General features: G+C 37.8%; 2 protein-coding genes across 4 annotated transcripts in view; one reads left to right on the top strand and one right to left on the bottom strand.

Annotated features, from left to right (window-relative positions):
• Window positions 1–24,484, top strand: part of wnt9a (wingless-type MMTV integration site family, member 9A) — a 112,435-nt gene that overhangs the window by 23,982 nt on the left and 63,969 nt on the right. For 2 of the 3 annotated variants that reach the window (XR_009273703.1, XR_009273704.1), the window contains exon 4: window positions 13,890–14,028. Coding sequence is in view for 1 of the 3 variants with exons in the window: in XM_058793870.1 (XP_058649853.1) it covers window positions 13,961–14,028 (68 nt within the window). In the remaining 2 variants the exon portion in view is untranslated. Of the gene's footprint in view, window positions 1–13,889; window positions 14,029–24,484 lie in introns of those variants that run through there. The other variant, XM_058793870.1, reaches the window with a different exon arrangement.
• wnt3a (wingless-type MMTV integration site family, member 3A) lies at window positions 233–23,497 on the bottom strand. The gene is made up of 4 exons (XM_058793920.1): window positions 23,418–23,497; window positions 13,767–14,008; window positions 6,927–7,192; window positions 233–3,821 (listed from the first exon to the last, which is right to left on the bottom strand). Exons 1-4 carry the CDS (start codon window positions 23,489–23,491, stop codon window positions 3,342–3,344), a joined length of 1,062 nt encoding a protein of 353 aa, XP_058649903.1. The 5' UTR covers window positions 23,492–23,497; the 3' UTR covers window positions 233–3,341.

The following is a 24,484-nucleotide window of genomic DNA, read 5'->3' as shown; positions in this document are numbered from 1 at the left end:
CATTTTTTAATATTTATATCTATGCTTATGACTGGGGGGAAAAAAAGTATTTATTATTATAATTTATTTCTGTTGCTCATATTTCGCTTTGAACTAAACCTAAATATATAACATATAACATGATGTCTAATGTCAGATTTGGGTCCATGAAGCAAAACCACTTTTGAATGAAAAGTCAATGACAGAAGCGTATTTTTATTTAATTTGGTTATAACATTAACAGCTAGAATTCTAATAACAGAGAGCAGGACATACAGTGCATCCTATGTGGTCAGTGAAAAAAGAAGCAACAACAGATTCTGGTTGCTGGTAAAACCATTACACAAAACAACATTTTCCTCACGAGTAATAATCTTTTGTCAGCAAATATATACTCTTGCTAATATATACATTACAGTAAAATAAATAATCATAAAAAATCCAGAACTTCCAGAAATCCTTAAACACAGAACTAGTCCATACAAAACTTTGGAATTTAAGACCATGTTTAGAATACAAATTGAACTGTGTGGAAGCAAACAATCGAAATTTAGATGCAGTGATGTACACATAAAAATATGAAGTATTGATTTTGTAGTTAGGGGCGGATCATTATGTTAAATAAAGCTTTGTGGAATGCTGAATAGGACATGTGCTTTGAAATGATCCCTGATTGATGAGAGATTAAATCAGTGTGAGATGGGCAAGAGGAAACTTGAGTTAATTTTCTTTGAGGAAAGATCTGCGAAAAGAACTTCTGCCAAAGAATTTTACAAGCTGGGCTTTTATCTCTGCCTTCTCACATTTCCTTGCAATATTAGACTGACTAATAGTTAATCTCCTGTATGTTTAATAGTTACAAATATTTAAAAAAATGTAATATCATTATTGTGAATGGACCGTGTATTTTCTTCAGAAAGCTGTTTTCGGTGCTACTTTGTCAAAATATAGCGTGGCTTTTAATAACACAATATGCATTTTAATTTTCATACATTACATATTTTATAATCTATTGTTCAAAAGGACTCACAAAAGTGTTAGAATATCTCTATTTGGTTAATGAACACAAACTCTATCAAGATTCCATTAGTAGAAAACTTCACATTTTAGTTCTTAACTATGCTTACACAGTGTCTTTCACAGAAAGAAGAAAAAAAAAAGAGTCATGCACATATACAGACACATTTACATACAAACACCAAGACACATACAGTAGATTTACACAGAGAAACACAAATGCACAAGCACAATATCACGCATAAATATAACAACAAACCTGTTATTAGTTAGCAGCATTATAAATGAGGGTAGTTCATTTAGTTTCTGCACTGCTGCTAACTGTCATGTACAACTGGGTAGGGAAAGTTAGAATAAAACAAAAAACAAAAAAAACATTAATTTTGGTCATGAATTCACATATAATGGCTATTAAAGGCAAACATGAAAAATACTTGAGAATTACAATTGTGAATAAAAACTAAATAATTCATTGTGTCATAGCAGAAACAAAATTTCTAATAAGGGTCCAAAATTAACCTTTCACCAAACACAAATAAAAATCAATAAATGAAAAATAATAATTACAAAAATAATTTTCACCATCGGTCAAAGGTGGGTGAGTTGAGAAAATATAGCAGTCGTGATACTGTGGCAATGATAATTATTTTCAATTATTATATACTTGCACTGGAGACACTTGGCAAGTGTTAATTTTGGACCCTGCATGTACATTTATATTATTGATTTAGCAGATGCCTTTATCCAAAGGACTTACAAATGAACAGTGTTTCAGCTACTTCAGGTAAAATTACCTTGTATATTCATTTTGAAATGTCGTGGACCTATCTGTTTGTGAAATATCAATGATACTGTCACACACAAATAAGGCAAATGAATATTATGCTCCATTTCAAGATAGAAGTGCTCACATCTATTTGTTTTAGCTTTAATAGATTATTGATCTTTGGGGAAAACTGGGTGCTTTCACACTAGCACTTCTGGTGCACGACTGGGTTAGTTTGAAGTCAGATTTCAGCTTGTTTGGATGATGTGAACGCTGTTTTCTGAACTCTGGTGGGTACTTGTGAGCCAAACACAAGTCCACAAGTTAAATTTACTGCAGATATGAATGCAATCATCCTGAATTGCTTAATTGAACCTCTGATGGCATATTATATAGTCAGATTATGTGCTTGTGTGTGCTCTGATCTAAAATAAAGAACATAGATCAGTGGCTCACTCACTTTCCTGACAAGCAGGACTGACACACTGCAAGCAGATGTTCTTTGGAACTTTTGAAATACATTCGTGCTGTTCTGTGTTGACCCTTCGGAAAGAAGCCTAAGGGTTAAAAAACCGAAGTACAAAACTGAGCAAGGCTGTCCATTTCACAGTCTTCTCCTACGTAGTTGTTATCTAGCAACAGGGTGAACAGCTGCTGCTTTGATGACACAAGCTTACCATGGTTTGGACCCAAAAATACAGTGTGAACACAACCCAGCAGGGGCAGGGAAAAGGGGAAGCAACTGAACTCTGGTTTGGACCAAGCAATCAAACCAAGTGTTATAGCACTCTAAACATTTAACATTTCAAGAAAACAGTGACATATACACAATGCATGGACATTCACTCAGATACAAGTGCATTCATAACCTAATGTTAGTAACTTACAATAAATTCAACCTAATACATAAGTTCAGTGTTTGGTCTTGCACACAGAGACAACATAAAGTGTATTATATGTCATAAAAAATTGGTTAATCAGTTGTTTGCTGGTATTCAGGAATGTTGGAATGCACTTTGTATTAAAAAGATACAAATAGCTTCTTTAATGGTGTTAGTAGTAAGGCTATCATTAATAATGCAACTATCACCACATTTCAGAGGCGCTTGTGGGCAAACCCTGGTATTCAGTTTGTGCTGCGTTTGTTGTTACAGAGTTGTCCCATCTGAGTTTGCAGCCACGTGCCGACAAAACCTCTCTCTTTGAAAGGTTTCTGTTCTCTTCTTGGAGACACAATTGGTCAAGGTCCCAAGGGCCTGAGTCTCTAGTAATCTGATCCATCACTTATCCCCTCCTGTATCAGACTGGAAACGATAAGTCCCTTCCAGAGCTGAGCCACAGGCCTGTATTTGTCCTCAACAATGGAGAACAAAGCCTTTATGGGTTTTTCTTTGTGTCTGTTGAAACAGCTTTCTTTGATGGTGTTCTAGAATTACTTCACTGTCCACTGTATCTCTTTTTTGTGATTATCTTATCAGTGAAACCACAAACAATTCAATTCAGTCCACAAGATTCGGACAGAAGGCTCTCCTATGTTCACAACCCCAAATGTCTGGTTCAATCTGGTTTTGGTGGTTTCTTACTTGCAGGTGTGGACATCATAAACTCGCGTACACTCCTGGCAACTCACGTAGCAGCACCAGTGAAAAATGCAGTGGCATTTCTCCTTGCGTTTCTCAGTTTGAGTGTTGTGGCCTCGTCCGCAACAGAGCAAGTCACAGCCATCGATACCATGTGATGTCAGGTTACATATACGGTCACGGGTGCCGAAGGAGCCGGTTTCTGGGTTAGGTTCACAGAAGTTAGGCGAACTTTCATAGTAGACAAGGTCAGTTTCGGTAGGGGGCTTGAAGAAGGTGTACTTCGGTCGTAAGGTCTCGACCCAGCCTCGTGATTCTCGATGTTTCTCCACCACCATTTCTGATGCGCTGTCATACTTGTCCTTCATGTAGTCGCCTATTACCCGAAAGTCAGGCTGCGACCACCAGCAGGTTTTCACCTCACAGCTTCCCGAAAGGCCGTGACACTTACATTTCAGGTACATGTGGTCTGTGATTGACTAGGGGAAAAAGGAAAACAGAATATTGATCTTAGCACTAAGATTCTAGATGATATTAAATTGCCCCTATTATAACATTTAAAATATTGCCTTTTTGCAGTGTGTAATGTACAACCCGAATTCCGGAAATGTTGGGACGTTTTATAAATTTGAATAAAATGAAAACTAAAAGACTTTCAAATCACATGAGCCAATATTTTATTCACAATAGAACATTGAGGACATAACAAATGTTTAAACTGAGAAATTGTATACTTTTATCCACTAAATGAGCTCATTTCAAATTTGATGCCTTCTACAGGTCTCAAAAAAGTTGGCATAGGGGCAACAAAGGGCTGAAAAAGCAAGACAGTTTGAAAAGATTCAGCTGGGAGAACATCTAGCAACTCAAGTTAATTAACATCAGGTCTGTAACATGATTAGCTATAAAAGGGATGTCTTAGAGAGGCAGAGTCTCTCAGAAGTAAAGATGGGCAGAGGCTCTCCAATCTGTGAAAGAGTGTGTAAAAAGATTGTGGAATACTTTAAAAACAACGTTCCTCAATGTTCAAATAGCAAAGGCTTTGCAAATCTCATCATCTACAGTGCATAACATCATCAAAAGATTCAGAGAAACTGGAGAAATCTCTGTGTGTAAGGGACAAGGCCGAAGACCTTTGTTGGATGCCTGTGGTCTTTGGGCCCTCAGACGACACTGCATCACTCATCGGCATGATTCTGTCATTGACATTACTAAATGGGCCCAGGAATACTTCCAGAAACCACTGTCAGTAAACACAATCCGACGTGCCATCTGCAGATGCCAACTAAAGCTCTATCATGCAAAAAGGAAGCCATATGTGAACATGGTCTAGAAGAGCCGTCATGTCCTGTTTCAAAAGTGGAAAAGTGTTTTATGGTCAGACGAGTCCAAATTTGACATTCTTGTTGGAAATCATGGATACCGTGTTCTCTGGGCTAAAGAGGAGGGGAGACCTTCCAGTGTGTTATCAGCGTTCAGTTCAAAAGCCAGCATCTCTGATGGTATGGGGGTGCATAAGTGCATACGGTATGGGCAGCTTGCATGTTTTGGAAGGCACTATGAATGCTGAAAGGTATATAAAGGTTTTAGAGCAACATATGCTCCCCTCCAGACGACGTGTATTTCAGCAGGTCAATGCAAAACCACATACTGCAGCTATTACAACAGCATGGCTTCGTAGTAGAAGAGTCCGGGTGCTGAATTGGCCTGCCTGCAGTCCAGATCTTTCACCTATAGAGAACATTTGCTGCATCATTATACGAAAAATATGTCAAAGATGACCACGAACTCTTCAGCAGCTGGAAACCTATATCAGGCAAGAATGGGACCAAATTTCAGCACCAAAACTCCAGAAACTCATAACCTCGAAGCCCAGATGTCTTCAAACTGTTTTGAAAAAAAGAGGAGATCCTAGACCATGGTAAACATGCCCCTGTCCCAACTAATTTGAGACCTGTAGCAGGCATCAAATTTCAAATGAGCTCATTTTGTGCATAAAAGTTTCAAATTTCTCAGTTTAAACATTTATTATGTTATCTATGTTCTATTGTGAATAAAATATTGGCTCATGTGATTTGAAAGTCTTTTAAGCCCCATTTCCACCACAGGAACTTTCCCCAGGAACTAGGAACTTTGGGGCCGGTACTTGGTCTGTTTCCACTGCAGGAATCAGGATCTAAATAAAGTTCCGTGTAAAAATTTGCCCTTTAGAAAGTCCCTGCTCGTGAGGTAGTACTTTTTTAAAGGTCTGGAACTTTCGGGGCGCAAATCTATCAGGATCTTTGGTCTTTATTCTATTATTCTATTAATCAATTATGTTCAAATAAAAATTAAAAGAGGCAATATTTTTTGATATAATATTTTGTTTCATTGTAATGTATGTACGTTCCCTGAACTACATTTCTGCAGCTATTAATATGTTTAAATGAAACCGAAAAGAGGCAGTGGTGTTGATATCATTTCATCTTATTGAGGAAAATTGCAGTAGCCAAGGTGAGCTGACTGATGTTATCAAGTACGCTGCTCTTTGCAGAATTACCGGACTTGTGTCATCCCGAGTCGCACTTGCGAAGTCCGAACTACCGAGGATGCAAGTCCAAAGTTTGTGTACTTTGTATTGAGAAACGCGCGCAGACCTACGTCACCAGACAATTTGGAAACGCAGACAGCAGTCAGGGGGAAAAAAAAGTTCCTGGGACAAATTGTTCCAGGTAATTTCGGTGGGAAAGCGGCTTTAGTTTTCATTTTATTCAAATTTAAAAAACGTCCCAACATTTCCGGAATTTGGGTTGTAGCTGAATGTGAATGCAAAAAATCTGCAAAGTTGTAAAGGCAAAGTTCACAATAAATAAAGTAATTGTCTCCAAAAAGAAAGAACGAGTCGTTAGTAATTCGAATCCTACTTCCGTGATGACATTGCATAATTGCATAACACCCACATATGTTCTACATTGGCTGGCTGCGAACAACTTGACCCACCGTAGCTTGTTCATGTCGAGAAGACACTGTTAAAGTAAATTTGGCAATGCTGTTAAAGTAAATTCATTTTATTTTCACTTCCGAAGGATTAGGCTGCAAAGAATCAGTGGTTACCACAGCAGTACAACCTCAATCTTTTTTTGTGTTCCCCGTCATTTTACTGACAACTGCTTCTCTAATCTGGGAGAGTTCAACATGGGATTCACAAATGCTTGCTCTTGAAAGATGGCTCAGTACCCAGTTTATTTGGACCAGCTGGCTCCACTGAATCACAACCTTTAAGTATGGTAATTAATAGATGTTTATATTTTCTATGGAGCGTTCAAAATATGGCATTATGGCAATGGGCGTATTGTTTCCGACACGCACTGCAACTGGTAGACCAATCAAATGCATTTGGATGTTGCTCCATTGGTTTCTCGACCAGGCATTCCTAACTTTTTTAAATAGTATTGAGACTTGCTTGTTCACCAGTAAGCAGCGTAGACTAACCTGAACATATACTATCTCTGAATATAAACTAATCTACCAGCAAGCAGAATAAACTAACCTGAACTAGAGTGGAAACGCATTTTAGTTTTTTTCAGCATGAAAAATGTGCTCACCACACGTCCAGCTTCGTTGTTGTGTCGATTCATAGCTGAGCGAGCGTCTGGCCGATTCTCACGAGCATCAGCGAACTCTCGGGATACCATGCTGCCAAACTCCACATCCTCACTGCAGCCGCCCCACTTCCAGCCCTCGCCTGGCGGTCCTTTCCTCCGTGTGTCGCAGCCGCAGATGGTGACGGAGCCCTCAGAGCAAGCCCGCGTCACAGCGAACGCTACCCCCGCTGAGGCAATTGCATGGACAAATGCTGATTCTCGAGTGGCTATGGAAGTGCACAGAGAAAACAAGCATCGTTACATATGTTATACTTCAGAATGTCTATGAATTGTTCTTTTATTTGTCCTGATATTATTGTTACCTTAAAAGTACTTAATTAAACTTCTCAACACTTAAATTTGTAGGTAAAGGCAGTTCACTCAAGTCTCATTGTGGACATGGTATGCCATGAGTCAGGGAAGACCAAGCATATCCTTCCAGATGAGGTAAATACAAGGCTGACAAGTCTATAATTAGAAAGACTTAATTAAGCAACTCTGAGGTGGGGAAATAGGCCTGTATTACTCATAGCTAAGACTCACTGTCGAATTGTGGTTACAAGACCCAACGCGTTACTTTCGGAATTAATTTGAAGAATGAACAATGCAAGTTTAGGTTGATTATAATCTCCAAGATGATCCAACATTCTGTCTAACAGGGGATTTTGTGACGATTCTTGCTGACGAGGGGCCCCATACAAACTTAAAAGCATTTTCTAACAGACAGCTAATGAGGTTGGTAATTTTGATAAATACTCTGTGGTCTTGTGCAGTCTTGCACTTGCTGGAGAGAGGAAACGGCTATGGAGACGATGTGAATCAAGTCTTCCTTTGTTGCAGGTTTCAACTGGTTAGAGAAATCAAGGCTAGAGATAATGATGTTGCAAAACTGGCCACAAGTTCTTTCTTATTCCACAATGCTAATTATAATGGCACAAAGATTTGGTGCCTTTGGATGTTTGGATTGAAATTACCATGATGCAGTGTTTCTTTGTTCTTGACTGCAAAAATATTAAAACCTATATCAGTTAATGCCTATGATTTCTCTTGCTCAAACAACAAGCAACTTCTGCTTCCATCAACTAAATCACATAGTAGTTGGGGGTACGAATAGTCGGGTCTGAAAGGGCCATTCAATTACAATTTAAAACCCACTGAGTGACCTGTGTTTTATGATCAGGAAGCCAATAAAACGTGGGTCAAATACGGCTGGCCGACAATGACATGGCAGACCGGTCGGGGGGAATAAAGGAGAGACGCCATCGGGGGAAAGTGGGGGCAGATTAATATCCAGAGGACAAATGGATCAAAAATGGATAAATGGGAGATACGGAGACACTTTAGAGTGGTAGGGGGACTTTACCTGAGAAAAGAATGCAGGTGAAGCCAGATTAGACTGATTATTTGTGACAACAGTTTGCCCCTGCTGCCCACCTTCTGGCTAACTTTGTTGGACCCTCACATGGCAAGTGGTCCCTGTTACCTGCTGGGACCCTGAATCCCTCATTGTGCTGCCACTGTCACGGCGAATTACACACACAAAAGCCCCCCGATATTTTATATGAAATTTGCCCTTGCCAGTGATTAGTGGGGACCAAGTTAAGTCATAGCAACAGAGAACTATGCATTGGCTGGACCCCACTTGTCGGCAGACGGGGAAATCCCCATTGAAATGGTTTCATAAAACAATCTAAAGGGCGTGTGAATTGTGAAAGGAGCTTTCTCTCTGGCTTAATCTTATGGTCGCCCAGATATTGTGTGGTGAGTTGGGCCCAGCAGGAGGCGGGGCTAAGGTCCCACCATCAACTCCGTTTGCCACACCCCATTCTTTCTTTCTTGGGCAGAGTTAATGATATACTGGTGAGCAGACCTCCCCCGGCACAGTTAAACATGCATTTGATGAAAGGCACGGTGCTCTCAGTACATCCTAAATTGTAACAGTTTCTCCTCCTGAGGGCAGAGGTCATAACCTGGGTAGCCTGACCTCATGCAAAGTTGGTTTAGTTGAGGGTGTTAGCATTGAGAGTCATGGGATTCTTTTACTTCATTTTGTGGTGGTGGCCAACATGGTGGATGCCCCTGAGGAATTCCAGTGAAAAGGCTTTTATTCACACCCAGATGTAATTTTATTGCTTGTTAAACGTCTGAGGAAATTGCCAGGAGAGGCTATTTTGAACAAATATCACAAAAACGGTACAATGTATGTAAAAGGCCGCAAAGTCTGTCAAGTCACCGCTTTTCAGTTTAATGCTCTGATTTTAGTAACAACAGAGATCTTGAGTGACAGTAAGAACAAGCTAATTCTGGTGTCCAATTACAGCTCGCATGCGACTGGCAATGTTATCTGCTGAAGGTGTGTTCAGCAAACTCTTCTAGAACACCTGCACTGACTCTCCTTTCATCGCGGATTCCAGTGGGCCGTGTTTTGACACTTTGGTTAATGTAAATTAATGAGCGCTGATGCAGACGTAGCCCGAGGCACTGTGAAATAGATAGACGAGGATGAGACTGGAGAGGCGGTTTACCTTTGCAAAACAATGCAATACTGTAGGCAACACATACACAGATTTATGAGAGGTACAAAGCTAGGTGGCAAAACTGATGTTCCATGCATAGGTTTTTGAAGTAACCAAAGCAAGCTGTCAAGTGGTCAGTGAAAGTATCAAAGTAAAGGCCTTTAAAGGTGCGCTATCTGTCTGGAATTTGAAAAATAATGTCTGTTTTCAGACAGGTTTCCAGAAGACAAACAAACAGGTCCCACCCTAAGTTACATCATTAGTCGAGCCAATGTCAGGATGATCGGGATGCTTAACAAACAGAACGTCTTCTGATAGCCCCACAGGAATAGGAGAATGTACATTTCTGAATTCTGAGGAAGCATCATCCACGTCTGTTGAAAGCGCCAGGGCAGATCTCAGACAGCTGTGTGACTGTCGGTAACAAGCCGCTGAAGACCTATTAAAGATCAGCGCTCCATTCAGCCCAGCACAAAACAGAAGAGGAAACCGACGCACATCCGTCTGTGCCACAGACATTAACACCAGCGCACAATAGCACTAGCTCCACAAAAGTGACAGCGTTAGTCACAAAGGAGTGAAAGTGAGAGGTGCTCTTCTCTAAGCTCTGTGAAAAGCTTCTGAGCTTCGAAGCGGCCCTTAAACCGCCCCCAACAAAGCACTTAATCTACCCGCTTTGACCTCTCACATTATTAAGAGCTTCAGAAGCTTTAATCCAATCAAAATGATTTACTAAAGCCACCCCTGGACCCCGATGACTGACCTGGTTCAAACCCCCATCACCCCTGTCCCTGACCAATCTCCCCTTCAATTTAGACCGGAGGAGGGGGAACTGCAGGGGATATGAAGAGGCTATTAACACTACAATGGAGAAGACCTGAGCAGTCCTCCCATCATCAGTGGCCCGCTTGGGCTCAAGCCCTCTCCATCAATGTAACAATTGCTTGAGAGTTTATTAAAAGCAATTGGCGCGGCTGACACCGCCTCCCGCCGTAGCCGGTTATCAGTATTCATCCCACCTGCGGCCCCGCGATGCGCTCTGGCTCCTCGTACCCTGACTCCTCATTTCTCCTGGATGCTGTGAGAGGACTAAACTGGTCCAGCTTTGAATTGATATAACTTTTGTTTGTAATGAGAAGGGCATAAAAGCAGCAACAGGAAGCCAAATGCTTATTAAATCATCTACCAGACATACCAGAGCAATATCTAGTGACTGCAGTACTTGGGAGCAACAAACTGAAAACACATCTATATTCTTCAGTACAACAGCTCAGCTTCTTTTGAATACTGAGTAATTTCTCCAAGCTACTTTTTACAAAATGTAGTGGTTTTGGGTGTCACTTTGCTTTTTGCAGTGTATAAAATCAAACCCAAAAACTGGCCTAAAATGCTCCTTTTTTGCGTCAAAACCTGGAATACTAATTCTTCATGGGTTCCACTGAGATTTCTATAGGCTTTTCTAATGGAGTTTTTCAATTTATGAGTAAAACAAGGTCTGTGGTAAATATAACTTGACAAAATGTGGATGTTTTGCTCTACAAAGTAAATTACACACACCCATACTTTATTTAAAAAATATATATTTTTGCTAAAAGGAACTACATAAGAATGTTTGGGCTGTGAGTGTTTGCAGTTTACGTTGTTCAAGAAAATGTCTAAGTATCTTTATTTAGTATAGTTATTTTCACCACAGACCTTATTTTACTAATGAATTGGAAAAACCCCATTATAAAAACCCATAGGAAAATCTCAAAGGAACCCATAGCGAAGGGTTTTGACGTCACGGCTGAAGCACTCTATTGGAAAGGCTGATTCATTTAATGAAGCAGTTTGTTTTTAAATCAGTAAAAACTGGTTCACTGCAACATTTTGTGTCTTATTACTATAGAACAATCCTTTAAATATTAATATTATATTTTCGTAAATATGGCTATTCATCACTGTTTTTGACTAAGTCATGTGAAATAAATTAAATAAATCACATGATCGTTATGTATATATGGTAACATTTAGTATAGGGATTAATTGTCACTATTAACTAGTGCTTATTACTAGTATATTGGCTGTTCATTATACTTTTAAAGCACATATTAGTGTCTTATTCTGCATGGCCATATTTTAGATTCCTTAATCCTAAACCATGCCTAAACTTAACATCTACCTTAATAACTATTAATAAGCAGCAAATTAGGAGTTTATTGAGGCAAAAGTCACAGTTAATAGTTATAGTTAATAGTTAGAATTTGTCCCAAAACTAAAGTGTGACCAAAAATATTAACCCACAAACAAATGTCATTTACTTCAAATTTTATAAGTATCTTGTCAAGTTACAGTTGTTTAATATGAGCAATGGCAATAATTCTGCTTACCTTAGCAAAATATACATTTGTGTTATAAAGCAATCTAGTTTAGTCTAGTTAAGCAACAGTTGATTAGGACTTTTCACTGAAAATGCCACCTCATGTTGTTAAATCTACATAACCCTAAACTGTGCTGTGTTATGCACAGACTTGTGCCTTAGACAAGAATCCCAACTGATTAAAGACCAAAACAACACATTCATAACTTCACCTTAGATAAACACACACGCTGGCAATGTAATCCGTTTGAGCGCACGGTGAAGTATGTCTGTTAATGTGTGTATGTGTGTGTGTGTTACACACACGCTGAGATACTTCTGAAATGCCTTTTAGGAACGTCAGCGTGTTGCTGCTGTGAGATGCATTACCTTTACTGTGTCGGGACAAACACAATGAGAAATGTGGGGATTCCCTTTGACAGAAACAAACAAAACACGTCCCACCCACTTTACTCGCGTGCATCACTACATCTGTACAAACTGTCATAGTCCAGTGCACCTGACTAATGCCCATTGAGAGTGGGATTAGAGAGCAGCAAATAAATAATGTGCACAGAACAACAGAGTAATCTCAGTAATCAGAGCTGTGTGCAAACAGGGACTTTTGTTGTAATTGAGAAGTCATAATGTTACATAGTCACTGAATACAAAGAAGCACTGAGTGAAATATGATTTTCAAGTAGCTTTCATTATGGGGTGGATAAAGGCAGATCACATTCCTGTTCTCCTGTCTTAAAAATGTACAAACTGAAATTCATAGGTAATGGATTTTTACCTCTGTAAGAATCAGGGTAAATATTCAATCATTCATTTCACATCAGGAAAGACAAGCTTTCAGAATGAAACTTCTGTTGCTTTCAGTTGATATATTTTATCTGCTAGTTGCCAAACTTAATCATTACACACCATTTTGATATTACAAAAAAAAAAAAAAAAAAATATATATATATATATATATATATACTGCATGCTGCTGAGTTTGTCAACTATGTTATGGACAAACTGTATGGGTTTACAGGTAACATTTTGACTCATTTCAATGGCAGGCTTGTCTGGCCAACCAAATGTTATTTTCTTGATTAACCTCAAATTATAATGTTTATTTCCTTTAAAATGATACAAATATTGCAGACCATACTAATGTAGCCAACATGGGCAATTAATATACTTCTTGACAATAGGTCACTAGAGATCCAATATAGAAAAAAATCATTGACATTTTCCATAATGGGTTTAAAATGTCTGCCGCAGAAGAAAATGGCATCACATGATGCTGGTCACATTTTCAGAGGGTGTTTGGTTAGTAACATAGTTAACAGATTTTTTGTGGACATGAGTAAAATATTTTCTTATTTGACGGTAATACTTTACTTACAGCCTTTATGTACAATGCATTATAAAGGGTTATTAAAGGGTATAATGCATTATAATTATTCATAATGTGCATTGAAATACACTATATCTTGTCTGAAATAATTGAAATGCATAGTTTAACAATGAATTGATAAATGTTATAATGTATTACAGTAACTGTGCATGGTTACAATTATTCATGAGATTGTACAATGCATTATACATAAAGGCTTTAAGTAAAGTGCTGCCAAAATTAATTTAAACGCAATCTATTTTTAAGGTATTTAGACTGTAGAAATAAATTTAATATAGAATCTTGACTAAATTTCTTATTCATTATTCTGAACTCAGGACTCAAGATTGCAAACTGTAATTTAAGGGAAGGAGACGATTTCAAGCGAACTGAAAAACAGGGTGCACAAAATATATGTATGAGATTATAATATGTATTCTCTTAATGGATATTTCTGAATGAAATAATTAAAAAATAATAATTATTATCATCAATGGACATGAAATGCACCCTTAATTATACAATGACTCGATTATTTCCCATTGATTCTCTAGGCCTACCTTTATCCAGCACTGGTCCAAAGATGGCCAGGTTGTCATTAATAGTTGTGCAATTCCATCTGCGGCCACGGAACTGATGCTGACACTCTTGGATGCCGATTTTCACCCCCTCTGCCACGCTAGGCATGATTTCCACATAGTTGCGGCAGAAGCGGAGCTGTTTGGGTACCAGACCAGGGATTGAGCTGCACAGGATGGGCTCAGTACCCAATGAAGTGTACTGGTGTCCCATCGCCAGAGACCTGCCGAGGAACACATGGAGGTGAGCAGTTGACTGGAACAGTTTTGGCAGCACTTTATTTTGCAGTCCTTTTCTGCATGTGCTATGTGCTTACTATAGTAATTACAGTAACACTTTATTTGAATGAGCAATTCTCACTATTAACTAGCATGCATATGTCTAGTATATTGGCTGTTTATTAGTACTTATAAAGAACATATCAATGCCTTATTCTGCATGACCAAAAATTACATTTTTACTATTTAAAATAACTGCTTTCTATTTGAAAATATTTTAAAATGTAAATTATTCCTGTGAGGGGGGGATTATAGAAATTAATACTTTAGAAGACATATAAAGACATTTATAATGTTACATAAGATTTCTATTTCAGATAAATGCTGTTCTTCTGAACTTTCTATTCATCAAAGAAACCTGAAAAAATTCTACTTAGCTATTTTTGACAATAATAATAATAATAGTAATAAATGTTTTTGAGCAGCAAATCAGAATGACTTCTGAAGGATCATGTGACTTGAGTGATGATGCTAAAAATTCTACTAAAAATGTAGAAATAAATGCAGGCTTGATGAGCAGAAAAGACTTCTTTAAAAACATTAAAAATCTTACTGTGTACCTTACTAATTATTAATAAGCAGCAAATTTGGAGATTATTGAGGCAGTAGATTATTAAATCCATGTAGTTGCCTTTTATCTCTTAATACTTTTTTGGGGGTAAGTCCACTCTAAGTACACACACTGAAATATTAAGTTAAACTGTTTTTTCTGGCATTCATCATGTGCTAAACTTCATTGCTACCTAAAATATGAATGCTTTCTCGATTATTGACAAACTGGTCAATGCACCAGAATTAATAAAAAACCCACAGATAGAGTGTCGAATGAATAAGTGAATGCAACACATCTCTAATGAAAAGACTAGTTTTGAGCAGAATTCATGCTAGTCCATGTCAGCTCATGATGGTTTGCTGCTGGTCTAGCTGATGGCAGAGATGCTTTAAATCAAGTCACCTTTATTTCTGTAGTGCTTTTATACAATACAAATGATATAAACAGAGATAAACAAGAAAATGGCATGGAGACAGTTCGGTTTCTGCTGTAAAGCAGCTCTCAAAGACAACAGTGCCATTATTCAGCTCAAGTCAGTTCAGAGTTGATTGAGTTCAGATGCTGCACGATGAGTCATATTTCAGTCGTGATCACGGTTTCTACTTCTCTCAATTTATTAAGCATAATCGTCTGTGATATTTGCCCGCTGGTTATGTTTACCAAGGTATTGTCACTGGTTTAGCTAGTTAAGAGGCCTGTTGAGGCTAGATCCAAACCAGAACATTTGATGCTTGTATTTTCAGCCAGGATCCAAAATAAGCTTAATTTAGCTCAAAGCACAGACCCTCCTTTACTAACTACTCCTATTTACAGCATTATCACAGGTGTAGCATTTGCAAGTTAGCTGAAAAAGCCAAAACAGTGTAATTTGAACAATTACGGGATCAAAGTGTAACATGTGTGGATGGACTCCAGGTCCTAAAATGAGGAGATCAATCCGACACTTGGCATTGTATATGCACCGCAACAGTTTGAAAATTTCGCAGTAGGAACTTGTGTTTGAACCCGTCATAGGCATTGAAGATCTTTGGCTTTGTGGGAGGGGTTCAGATAAAGCCATAACACAGTGCTAAGTGGTAAACAAACATGAAAGCCCCAGCTGAGACAGGAGCAGTATACTGATCAAGGATTCACAGTGCGGGACAGGTACCTTGTCATTAAGGGCCACCGACATCCTTAAACTGTCCAAAAGTGAAATAGGTCTGTGGCTTGCTGTAATGACACAGTGTGCACTGGTCTGGCTGAGCATCAGAGGATGCTTGACTTATGTTAGTTTGAACTCGACCATTCTTTGATGACACACGGCTCAGATGCGACTCATGTGCTGACATGCTTTTCACTTACAATTCAGAGTTTCCATTGCAATGTTGTGGAAAGTTTGTCAGTTCGTCAGTCGGTACTATAGGGGTTTTGCTACTGTTTTTCTACTTAGTTGTCATCAAATATAACGCACAATCTGTATCCTAACTCTATCTTAACTATGACAAATTAAAACAAAACTTCAAGTACTGTATCTGATATGCTAACGACCCATGTTTAGAACAAGACACATCTCATTATAACACCTCTGATGATTTCAAAAACCAAAAAAATATTAGATTAAAAAAAAAACTCAATAGAATAAATAAACTCTATGAATGAAAATGAGCACAGCACCAAGCACTTGAAGTTGCCACAACAATCTTAAGCAACTGTTCTCTATTAAATAACTTTTTCATTTTATTTGCCATTTAGTATTGTTGTTTTAAAAGGAATAATTATAAATCGCACAAAGGATGTTAATTATGACGGGAGTAGAATTAAATTTAAAATCCACCTTATTTTTCCTGTAAGAGCAGGCACGGCCATTTGTAAATTTTATGGGTCTGGCTTCCGGTGTCATTGGCTTGATATTGCAAATTTGTGTGTCTTATTTTAATGTATTACGTTTATTATGAACACTGGTTTGTAGTGCAAACAGCTTTACCGTTTACTGCACATTGTTATTTTTCTGGTTATTTCCCTGCAGCGGCTAATGAACCGGAAGTCTTGCACATTCACAGAAAATGGCTTACTTCTGCATTGAAAAATAAGATGGATAGGATTTTCATATAGTTTGGACAAACTTCCGTTTTAAGCCCCACCCACCTCCGGATTTACTGTTAAATCCTGTTACAAATAATATTGTCTTTAAAACAGATACAGATACAGATATTGGCCCTACAAATGATAAATATAATACTTATAATTTGTTGTAGGCTATTTAATTTAATTTATGTTAAACATTTTGGGTAGGGCTGCACGATGAATCATATTTTAATCGTGATCACGATTTCTGCTTCTCTCGATTTATTAAACAATCATCTGCGATATGAAAATGAACATTTTTCTTTTAAATTTGGCATTTGTGTTATCTTGCACTGGTAACAAGCTTTATCATGCTGTCATGGTTGCGGTTACCAGATGTCAAGAGTTAAAGTCCTCCAGTCAGAGCTTTTTCTTTAATCAATGCATTTTCTGCCAGTGTTTTACTTAATCTGCCCAACCTGGCAACCGTACGCACACGCTTTCTCTGCATTACGGAAAAAACACGGGAGAATTAAAACACCAGCAAACTTGTAAGTTGGACTTTAGCGATCTGAGATGTTCCACTCAAATGAAAGTCTAACACAGACGATCTGTTTTCTTTCATTATAGGTCGTTTGTGCTGTTTGCCGTGACTAAATCTGCAACCGTGCAAATTGATTATGAATTGATTGATTGCGAATTGAAAACGTTCTCTTGATTAGTGCTTATGTGAAAGTGCACTCATTCTTATCAGATGTAAAAACAAAAAAAAACCTAAAATGACAATATTTAACAAAGTAACCTGATTGTTGTCAGCCCTAATTTTAAGTATTTAATATTAACATATTTATTGAATATTTACAGTTTAAATGAACAAGACATGTCTGTAAAGGTGTGAGCAGTCTCAATTAGCTGTGTGTGTTGACCTGTGTTATGAGCTGATTACTAACCACAACAAGAGGGCCCCTCGGTGACCCCTGACCGGCACTGATTAGACCTGAAGGGCTCTCTCAATGACAAAGACTACGACACTCCCTCATCAGCTGATGCGCCACCAACCGGTTCCTATACCTGCTGCATTCCACAACACTTCCTCTCCTCCATTGTTCTGAGGGGGAAGTTATGGATCTCTGGTTGTAAAGGAAATGAATGGTGACTTAGATCAGCCATGTTGGCATAAGGCATGAATTTCATTGTGCATGATTGTAGTACATCATTTGGCTTTTTTAAAAGAGCACAGAAAGTACTCAAACTGAATTCCGCTCGAGAACTGTGAAAGAAAGAAGTATGCATATTAGTCAGTGCTGGGTAGCTAACAGCTTCCTTGTCTTTCTCCTGCATGGCATTCACTTTGATGTCAGTTCTATGACTGCTCTTGTCTAAACTGACTTCAATAGGTTATGCTTTGTATAAGTTGATCCCTGGCATTATTTTACTATGAGTCAGGCCTTTTTACATCTTTCTCGGTAAGGAGCTTAATCTGAATTTCACTTTAAAGTCTAAAGGAGCCCAGAACAAGAGGGAACTTGAATGAAACTGGCCCGAGAGAAGATCCAAACCTCATCTAGCAGGGTGTAGCGAAACTATGAGGATTTGTTCACCAAGTAATTCCTATTACAATTTGACCTTTTCTTAGCCTTTGTCAGTCCTTCGCCTCAGGGGCCAAATAGCCTCTCAAACCAATGGCACGGGACATTTACGTCCCCCCCCCGCCCGTCCCGTCTGTCTCACGCTGATGCATGCATTTCTTTTACATGCATACAAATACACAACCAACCCTCTGTGCTACCCAAGGGCAGAACTGGCCAAGAATGACCGACGCTTTAATTGAGATTAAAATATCGGTCAGTTGCCATTTCTGTCTCTTTTTTTTTCTTGACAAGAATTTAGTTTATTTAGACCTAGTACCGCCTCTTTATGACCACAGCCCATGGGAGACTTTTTAGGTGCGCAAACCAACTTCACCTCAATGCTGAACGCAAGTCAAACAAAAGCGGAAAAAGCATGGATGCCGAGGGAGCTTCAGTAGATGAACATTGATTAAATGTGGAGATGATTAAGGCAGTGTCAAAACTATGTACTTGGGCTAAATATACTTCTGAGATCACAATATGAGTCACACATTTCATATTTATCTGTAATTGAATGCACAAATAAATGCAAACACAGTGCGTTTGTCCTCAAAAATAGGTACCAATTTACCTTAGTTTGGAAAAATGGAAATTGATTAAATTAATTTTTGCATTAGTATTTTACTAATCCTAATTACACATGGGGATTAAATTTTTCCCCCTCTGTACTGAATTTAATTTAGTTATAAAACTCTTTGCAATTTATTTTGATAACTTATAGAATGTTATACATTCAGTGTTACATTTCTCAGCATGTTTTTGAAAACAGACCTCACAGAGTAAATTGATTATATATAATTGAATGTAGGCTGGCTAATCTTTGAACTATGTAGTTATTTGCATATCTCATTCTGTGAGGATGTAGTAATGGAGAACGAGCTGACTGAGCAAGCTGAACTTTAGCTGTAGTGTAAGCTTCTTTTCTGTTAATATGAGGTGAGGAATAAGGCAAAATGGTCAAATTCACTCAGTATTACTTGATCTGTTCCATTATCTAGTTACAGTACAATTAAGTGCAATTAATATTTAGTTGTGTGGTAGGCACCAGTCCAGTAGTTTTACATTTGAACTCATTTTTATGTTGAACACAAGCAGCATCCTCAAATGAAACAATAGGATAAGTTGCACAAAATTATGCCCAGGTTGCATTTAACCCAAAAAATTTTTTACCATTATAATTACCATTACTCTCAGTAATGATTCTCTAGTGATTCTACATCTTCATTACTGTAATAGAAAAATAACTACATTGTAATGCATTGATGTTTTATTTACATACAACAAATCATTATAAGCACATTGTTTTTTCACCTTAATCAGAAAGAGATTTACAGTTTAATTTGAGCTGTAAATGAGATTTATAATTTCTTTATTATTTTTTAATGGCATTGAGAGGTTTCATTATATTCACCCAAAAAGCTAAGAGAGGCTGCGTTACAATTATTTCACTATAGGTAAGCCTTGATAAAGCCATGGAAAAGTGACTGCAAGTAATGTAGGTTTGCATGCATTAATATAGAATTAATTTATGTGGTCACAGGTGTGCATGCATCGGCTATTTTCAACTGTGGCTCATCCATTAGATTTACAGCTAGAACTATTGTTTCTACTGTTTCACTTCTTTTTTTAGCTGGCAAACGGTTTGTGGGTAAAGATGCCGTCAAGCGTGGACAGCCCTCAGGTATACTGCAGTCAAGACTAAAGTGATAATTAATAGGCTCTGCTGACGGCTAGAATCACCACCTCATACTTTGGTATTGTACTTTGCCAGAAGCTGATGAATTTGAGACGTCACCACCGTTGAGTGAGGTGAACAGGTGTTTCAGTGACATGTCCTCATGCTCAGCTGTCTTGGGCGTGTGTCTGCCCCGTCATCTGTTGTAGCTCATGATATTGAGATCACCATCATTTAGTAAGAGCAGAGAACTCAGGCCCTCTAAAAACAAATAAAGCACTTTGGGCCAAAACTAATTCATTGATTTTGTAGGACTGCACTGAGATTGGACAAACAATTATCGGGAGATATAATCAAATGCAACACAAGCATTTGCATCAGGTGTGTGCAACTCTTAATACTTTGAACCAAGCTGGTGTCAAACGTTCATATTTTAGCGATATCCCAAACGAAAGGATGACCAACTGACATCCACCCTCCACCCTGGCAGAACAGTACCGTCTTTACCTCCCCAAAATCTCGTAAAGCCAGGTAATTAAAAGACAAAGGGACAGAAATGAACATTCCCTTTGCTCTGCAGTCTTAGATATATTTGCTCACTTTTCATCTGAAGTGTATCCAGTCTAGGTTTTAATGCATATTTCAGCAAGCCCAAGCAAGTGCACCTCTGAATTACCACTTTACTTGTAGGCCCCGGGGCCACAGAGCCGACTTTGACATCAAGAGAGAAGTGTTTGGGAGAAGGAATGTGCGGCAAGCTTTCACCTCCAGGTATTTATCTTTTAAGGTGGAGCACGGGGGTGGAGGTGCAGTCAGGCAACACTGTCATGAGGAGACACAGGAAGCCATGAACCTGGTCTCTATACCTGGCCCACATCACAATCCTCCTTCACAGTGATACAAACGTAACATTAGGTTCGGTGTTATCCAGCAGTATTATAGGTGTATAGATACACCTGTGCAGTCCAGGTCTCCTCTGCATGGACATTAGCAGTCCTGCGTTAAATCATATCACATAACTCTCTCAGCTGGAGCACTGCTGGCCACCCTGCTGAGTTTAATTGCCCAGCGATATATTTTCACATATATGTTAGGGGAAACCGAAACTGTGGCTTGTTTCTTGGGAAAAATAAAGAACAATCTGTCTGCCTAGAAACTGAATCGAAGAAACTTCAATGACTTTGCTTCTACCTCTGTCAGAAGTTGATTGTTTTAACCAAGAGAAATTGGCACATTTGGGTATTTTCAAACAAAGCGAGGCAGTAAATTTCTCATTAAAAAAATAATAAAAAACAAACAGTATAGACTGATCTAGGTCAAACTTGACACTTTCTGATACTTCTAACTTCTCACATTTTACCGTGAAGCTGAACTTGAGGCTGGAGCTGAAAAACAACAACAACAAAAAAACATTCTTTACTGCTTGACAGCTGTGTTGGTGGTTAGCTGTATACCTCTGTGTTTTTGTAGCTTTTTGTATTGATTATTAGACAATTTTATACCTTGACAAAACGTGCACACCCCTGAGCTCCCTTGTGAAAAAGAACACTTTAGCATTACTTTTAAAAAGAGTGCTTATTATGAAAATAATATACTTTAAAGGAACATATTTAATTACGAACACGATGCATTGTTTTCAGAAACCTAATTGCATGCTATTTACAATTAAATGATAAAAGTATTAAAGGTTAAATTTATATTAAATGCAGTTAGTTGAATTTAAGGGTGTTTTGACCCAATTAAGTTCTTTATATGTAATTTCATAATTACTTTTATAGTCTTTCAAATATGGTGTACAAGTGCTGAAAGTACTGACAAGCGTTTATGGTGAACTGAAATATACTTTAATGTCATTTCTGTTGAAACTTGTATGTCATGTATGTATGTATTTGTAATTACACATTCAGTATGATGAAGCTGTAATTTAGTACAAATATATTAATTTTAAACTTATCAAATAACTATTTTTTAACAACTGCACTGCAGTTAAAATGATAACCAAATACTTTTACATCTGCTTTAGTATGTTAGTCAGCACTTAAAAATAAGCGTTGTTCTTCAAAAGATTATTAAAAACATTATTAAAAGTTAAAATGTCCTTTAAAGGAAAACTTTTCACTTGATTTTTCAATGCACTTTTTAAAAGTTTACTTAAATGTGTTACGAAACATGGTCAAGAAAGTGTATTTTCTTTAAGAGTGTGCTTTTATTTCATTAATATTATTATTATTATTTTTTTTTTAATATACTTGTAAGATTTGAAGTACATAAGTGCACATTCAATACATCTTTTCCCACAAGGGTTGGCTGCCCATAATAAGCAACAGAAGTTTCTGGATGCTGTTCAGTGAACTGGCATTGTGAATGAGAAGGAAAGCACAGCTTTTAAAATCTCAAGAGGGTCAGACAGACAACAATTAACAAAAAAGAGTGGCCTGGACTGTGACTAATGACCTACTCAATTACAGCTTTTACAACCACTGAGAAAACTCTGCTTTATTGTCTTGCCTCCCTGAAACAATGATCTTTTAGGTGTGTGAGTGAAATCGGTGGAGTCCTAGAGAACACCTTGAACGTTGGTTATGTGTCAGTTATGAACTGTACTTTTTTTGTACAAGCATAAAGTTATTTTAAGAGAATATTTGTAATTAAATGCATTGAAAGTTCCAGTGAATTTGATCATATTTCTGCACACTTTTAACAGTCAATTAGATTAGCTTAAAATCATTTTCCAACCTCATCAGCCACAATTTCCTATTTTACTTTATCATTATTAGGAGAAGTGATTTAGGCATGTTCAAAACACAATAAGTTTTCAAAAGCATACAATAATGTAGATAAAAAAATACAAAAAACTAAAACGCCGAATATGCTGTAAACCTTATTTAAACGATTTCCGACAAAGTTTATCTCCGATTAACGAAATTGAACAGATTTAACAAACATTAACAGCACTGATCTATAACATATAACACGTAACAAAAATAGCGTTTGATTTCCTCGCTTGGGTTTTATTGAAAGACAGCCCGGTTTGACGTCCAGCCTGTCATGAAATGTATCAGTGACAAAAAGTCAAGAATCACTGAGAGAATTTTTTGCAATTGTTAAACTTTTAGGTAGATGAAAATAACTAATTATACTGACAATTTTAATGAATAAATGAAACGTTTAATTAATGAATTGAACACGATTTACACAGGATTAGGCTATAAGTCTTTGTTGATAAAAATTGATCTTGCAATTTATTGAACTTCAAACGACTAACAGGTGCACGATAGATAGATAGATAGATAGATAGATAGATAGATCGGTTTAAGTTACAACTGACGTCATGGATATTTTCAATCCCCCAAATCACTGTCAAGTTGAAAAGCTTGTCATTTACGCATTCTAGACTACCAAACTCATTGTTTTTCACAAGGAAAGGTTAAAAAAGTCATAAAACTTACCACCATATCGGGTAACTTGCCATGACACGCGTGAGCCCACAAAAAAGAAACAGGAAATATCCAAGATATATCATCCTTTAAAAAGTTAGGCTTAAACAGACGCACACACGCACACACACACACACACATACACACATACACACGCACACATACATACACACAGGCACGCACGCACGCACTCACACACACTCGCCCGCGTGTGTCAATGAGAAAACGCGAGGTGATGGTGAGCGATATTTCTCTCCGATAATCCTACAGCGTTCTCCTGCGCGCGCTCATGAGGCACATATTAAAGTTGAGAACAGCTCTGCGTTTGGACCCAATCACAGGCTTTTGCCACGGGCCAAATTCTGATGATAGAGTCACTCAGTCAGCCTGAACCGCAAACGCTCGGGACACGCACCGTTTTAATAGTTATTGGGACATGCAAGGCATTGTGTGTTATATATATAAGGTTGTCTAAGGGTGGGTGGGGGGACCCCTGTGGATTGGGTAGCTATAACAACCTGTCCGGATTTCACCCCCCGGTTTAAAGCCCCTCATATGCAAAAATGAAAACGTGTGAATTGCTTGCCTGCCTTGTGTTAGTTTTTCTTGCTCTATTGCTAGCTTCGCTTTGTTCAAATGATCAAGCTGTTTTGATGGCCTATTTAAAAAATGAATTAAAAAACAAATAAATTGAACCTATTTTTTTTTTTTTAAATAAATAAATGTTTCAATGCTACATTTTCTACAAAAAATAAACTAAGTGTTTAAACCATAGTTTTCTTCCAAATAAATTTGTAGCATTTCAAGCCTATCAAAACCGATTAAAACTTTTAAACGCGGACGATATTGCTCGGGATAAGACTGATCTGTCCATCTTATAACAACTTTAACTGAAAGGGTACGTTTGCCTAAGATCGTGAAATTGATCAAAATTAACCAGGCCTATTGATGATCATAATAATGATAATATAAATACAAATAATCATAATCTATTTTATAATAATACAAAAATAGTTTACAATGCCGTTTCCCCCCAAATGGGAAAATTTCTTTTTATAGGCTATGCAGATGTTGCAATA

The sequence above is a fragment of the Onychostoma macrolepis genome, chromosome 02 (genome assembly GCF_012432095.1).
Source record: "Onychostoma macrolepis isolate SWU-2019 chromosome 02, ASM1243209v1, whole genome shotgun sequence".
NCBI lineage: Eukaryota > Metazoa > Chordata > Actinopteri > Cypriniformes > Cyprinidae > Onychostoma > Onychostoma macrolepis.
This window is presented reverse-complemented; position numbering and strand designations above follow the sequence as displayed.

Excerpts from the sequence above, each read along its gene's own strand:
- wnt3a (XM_058793920.1), bottom strand. The coding sequence starts at position 23,491 with ATGATATATCTTGGATATTTCCTGTTTCTTTTTTGTGGGCTCACGCGT. Across the intron at positions 7,193-13,766 it reads TGGACCAGTGCTGGATAAAG|CCACTCGAGAATCAGCATTT; the intron begins GTAGGCCTAGAG and ends GCACTTCCATAG. Across the intron at positions 3,822-6,926 it reads ACAACGAAGCTGGACGTGTG|TCAATCACAGACCACATGTA; the intron begins GTGAGCACATTT and ends TTTTTCCCCTAG.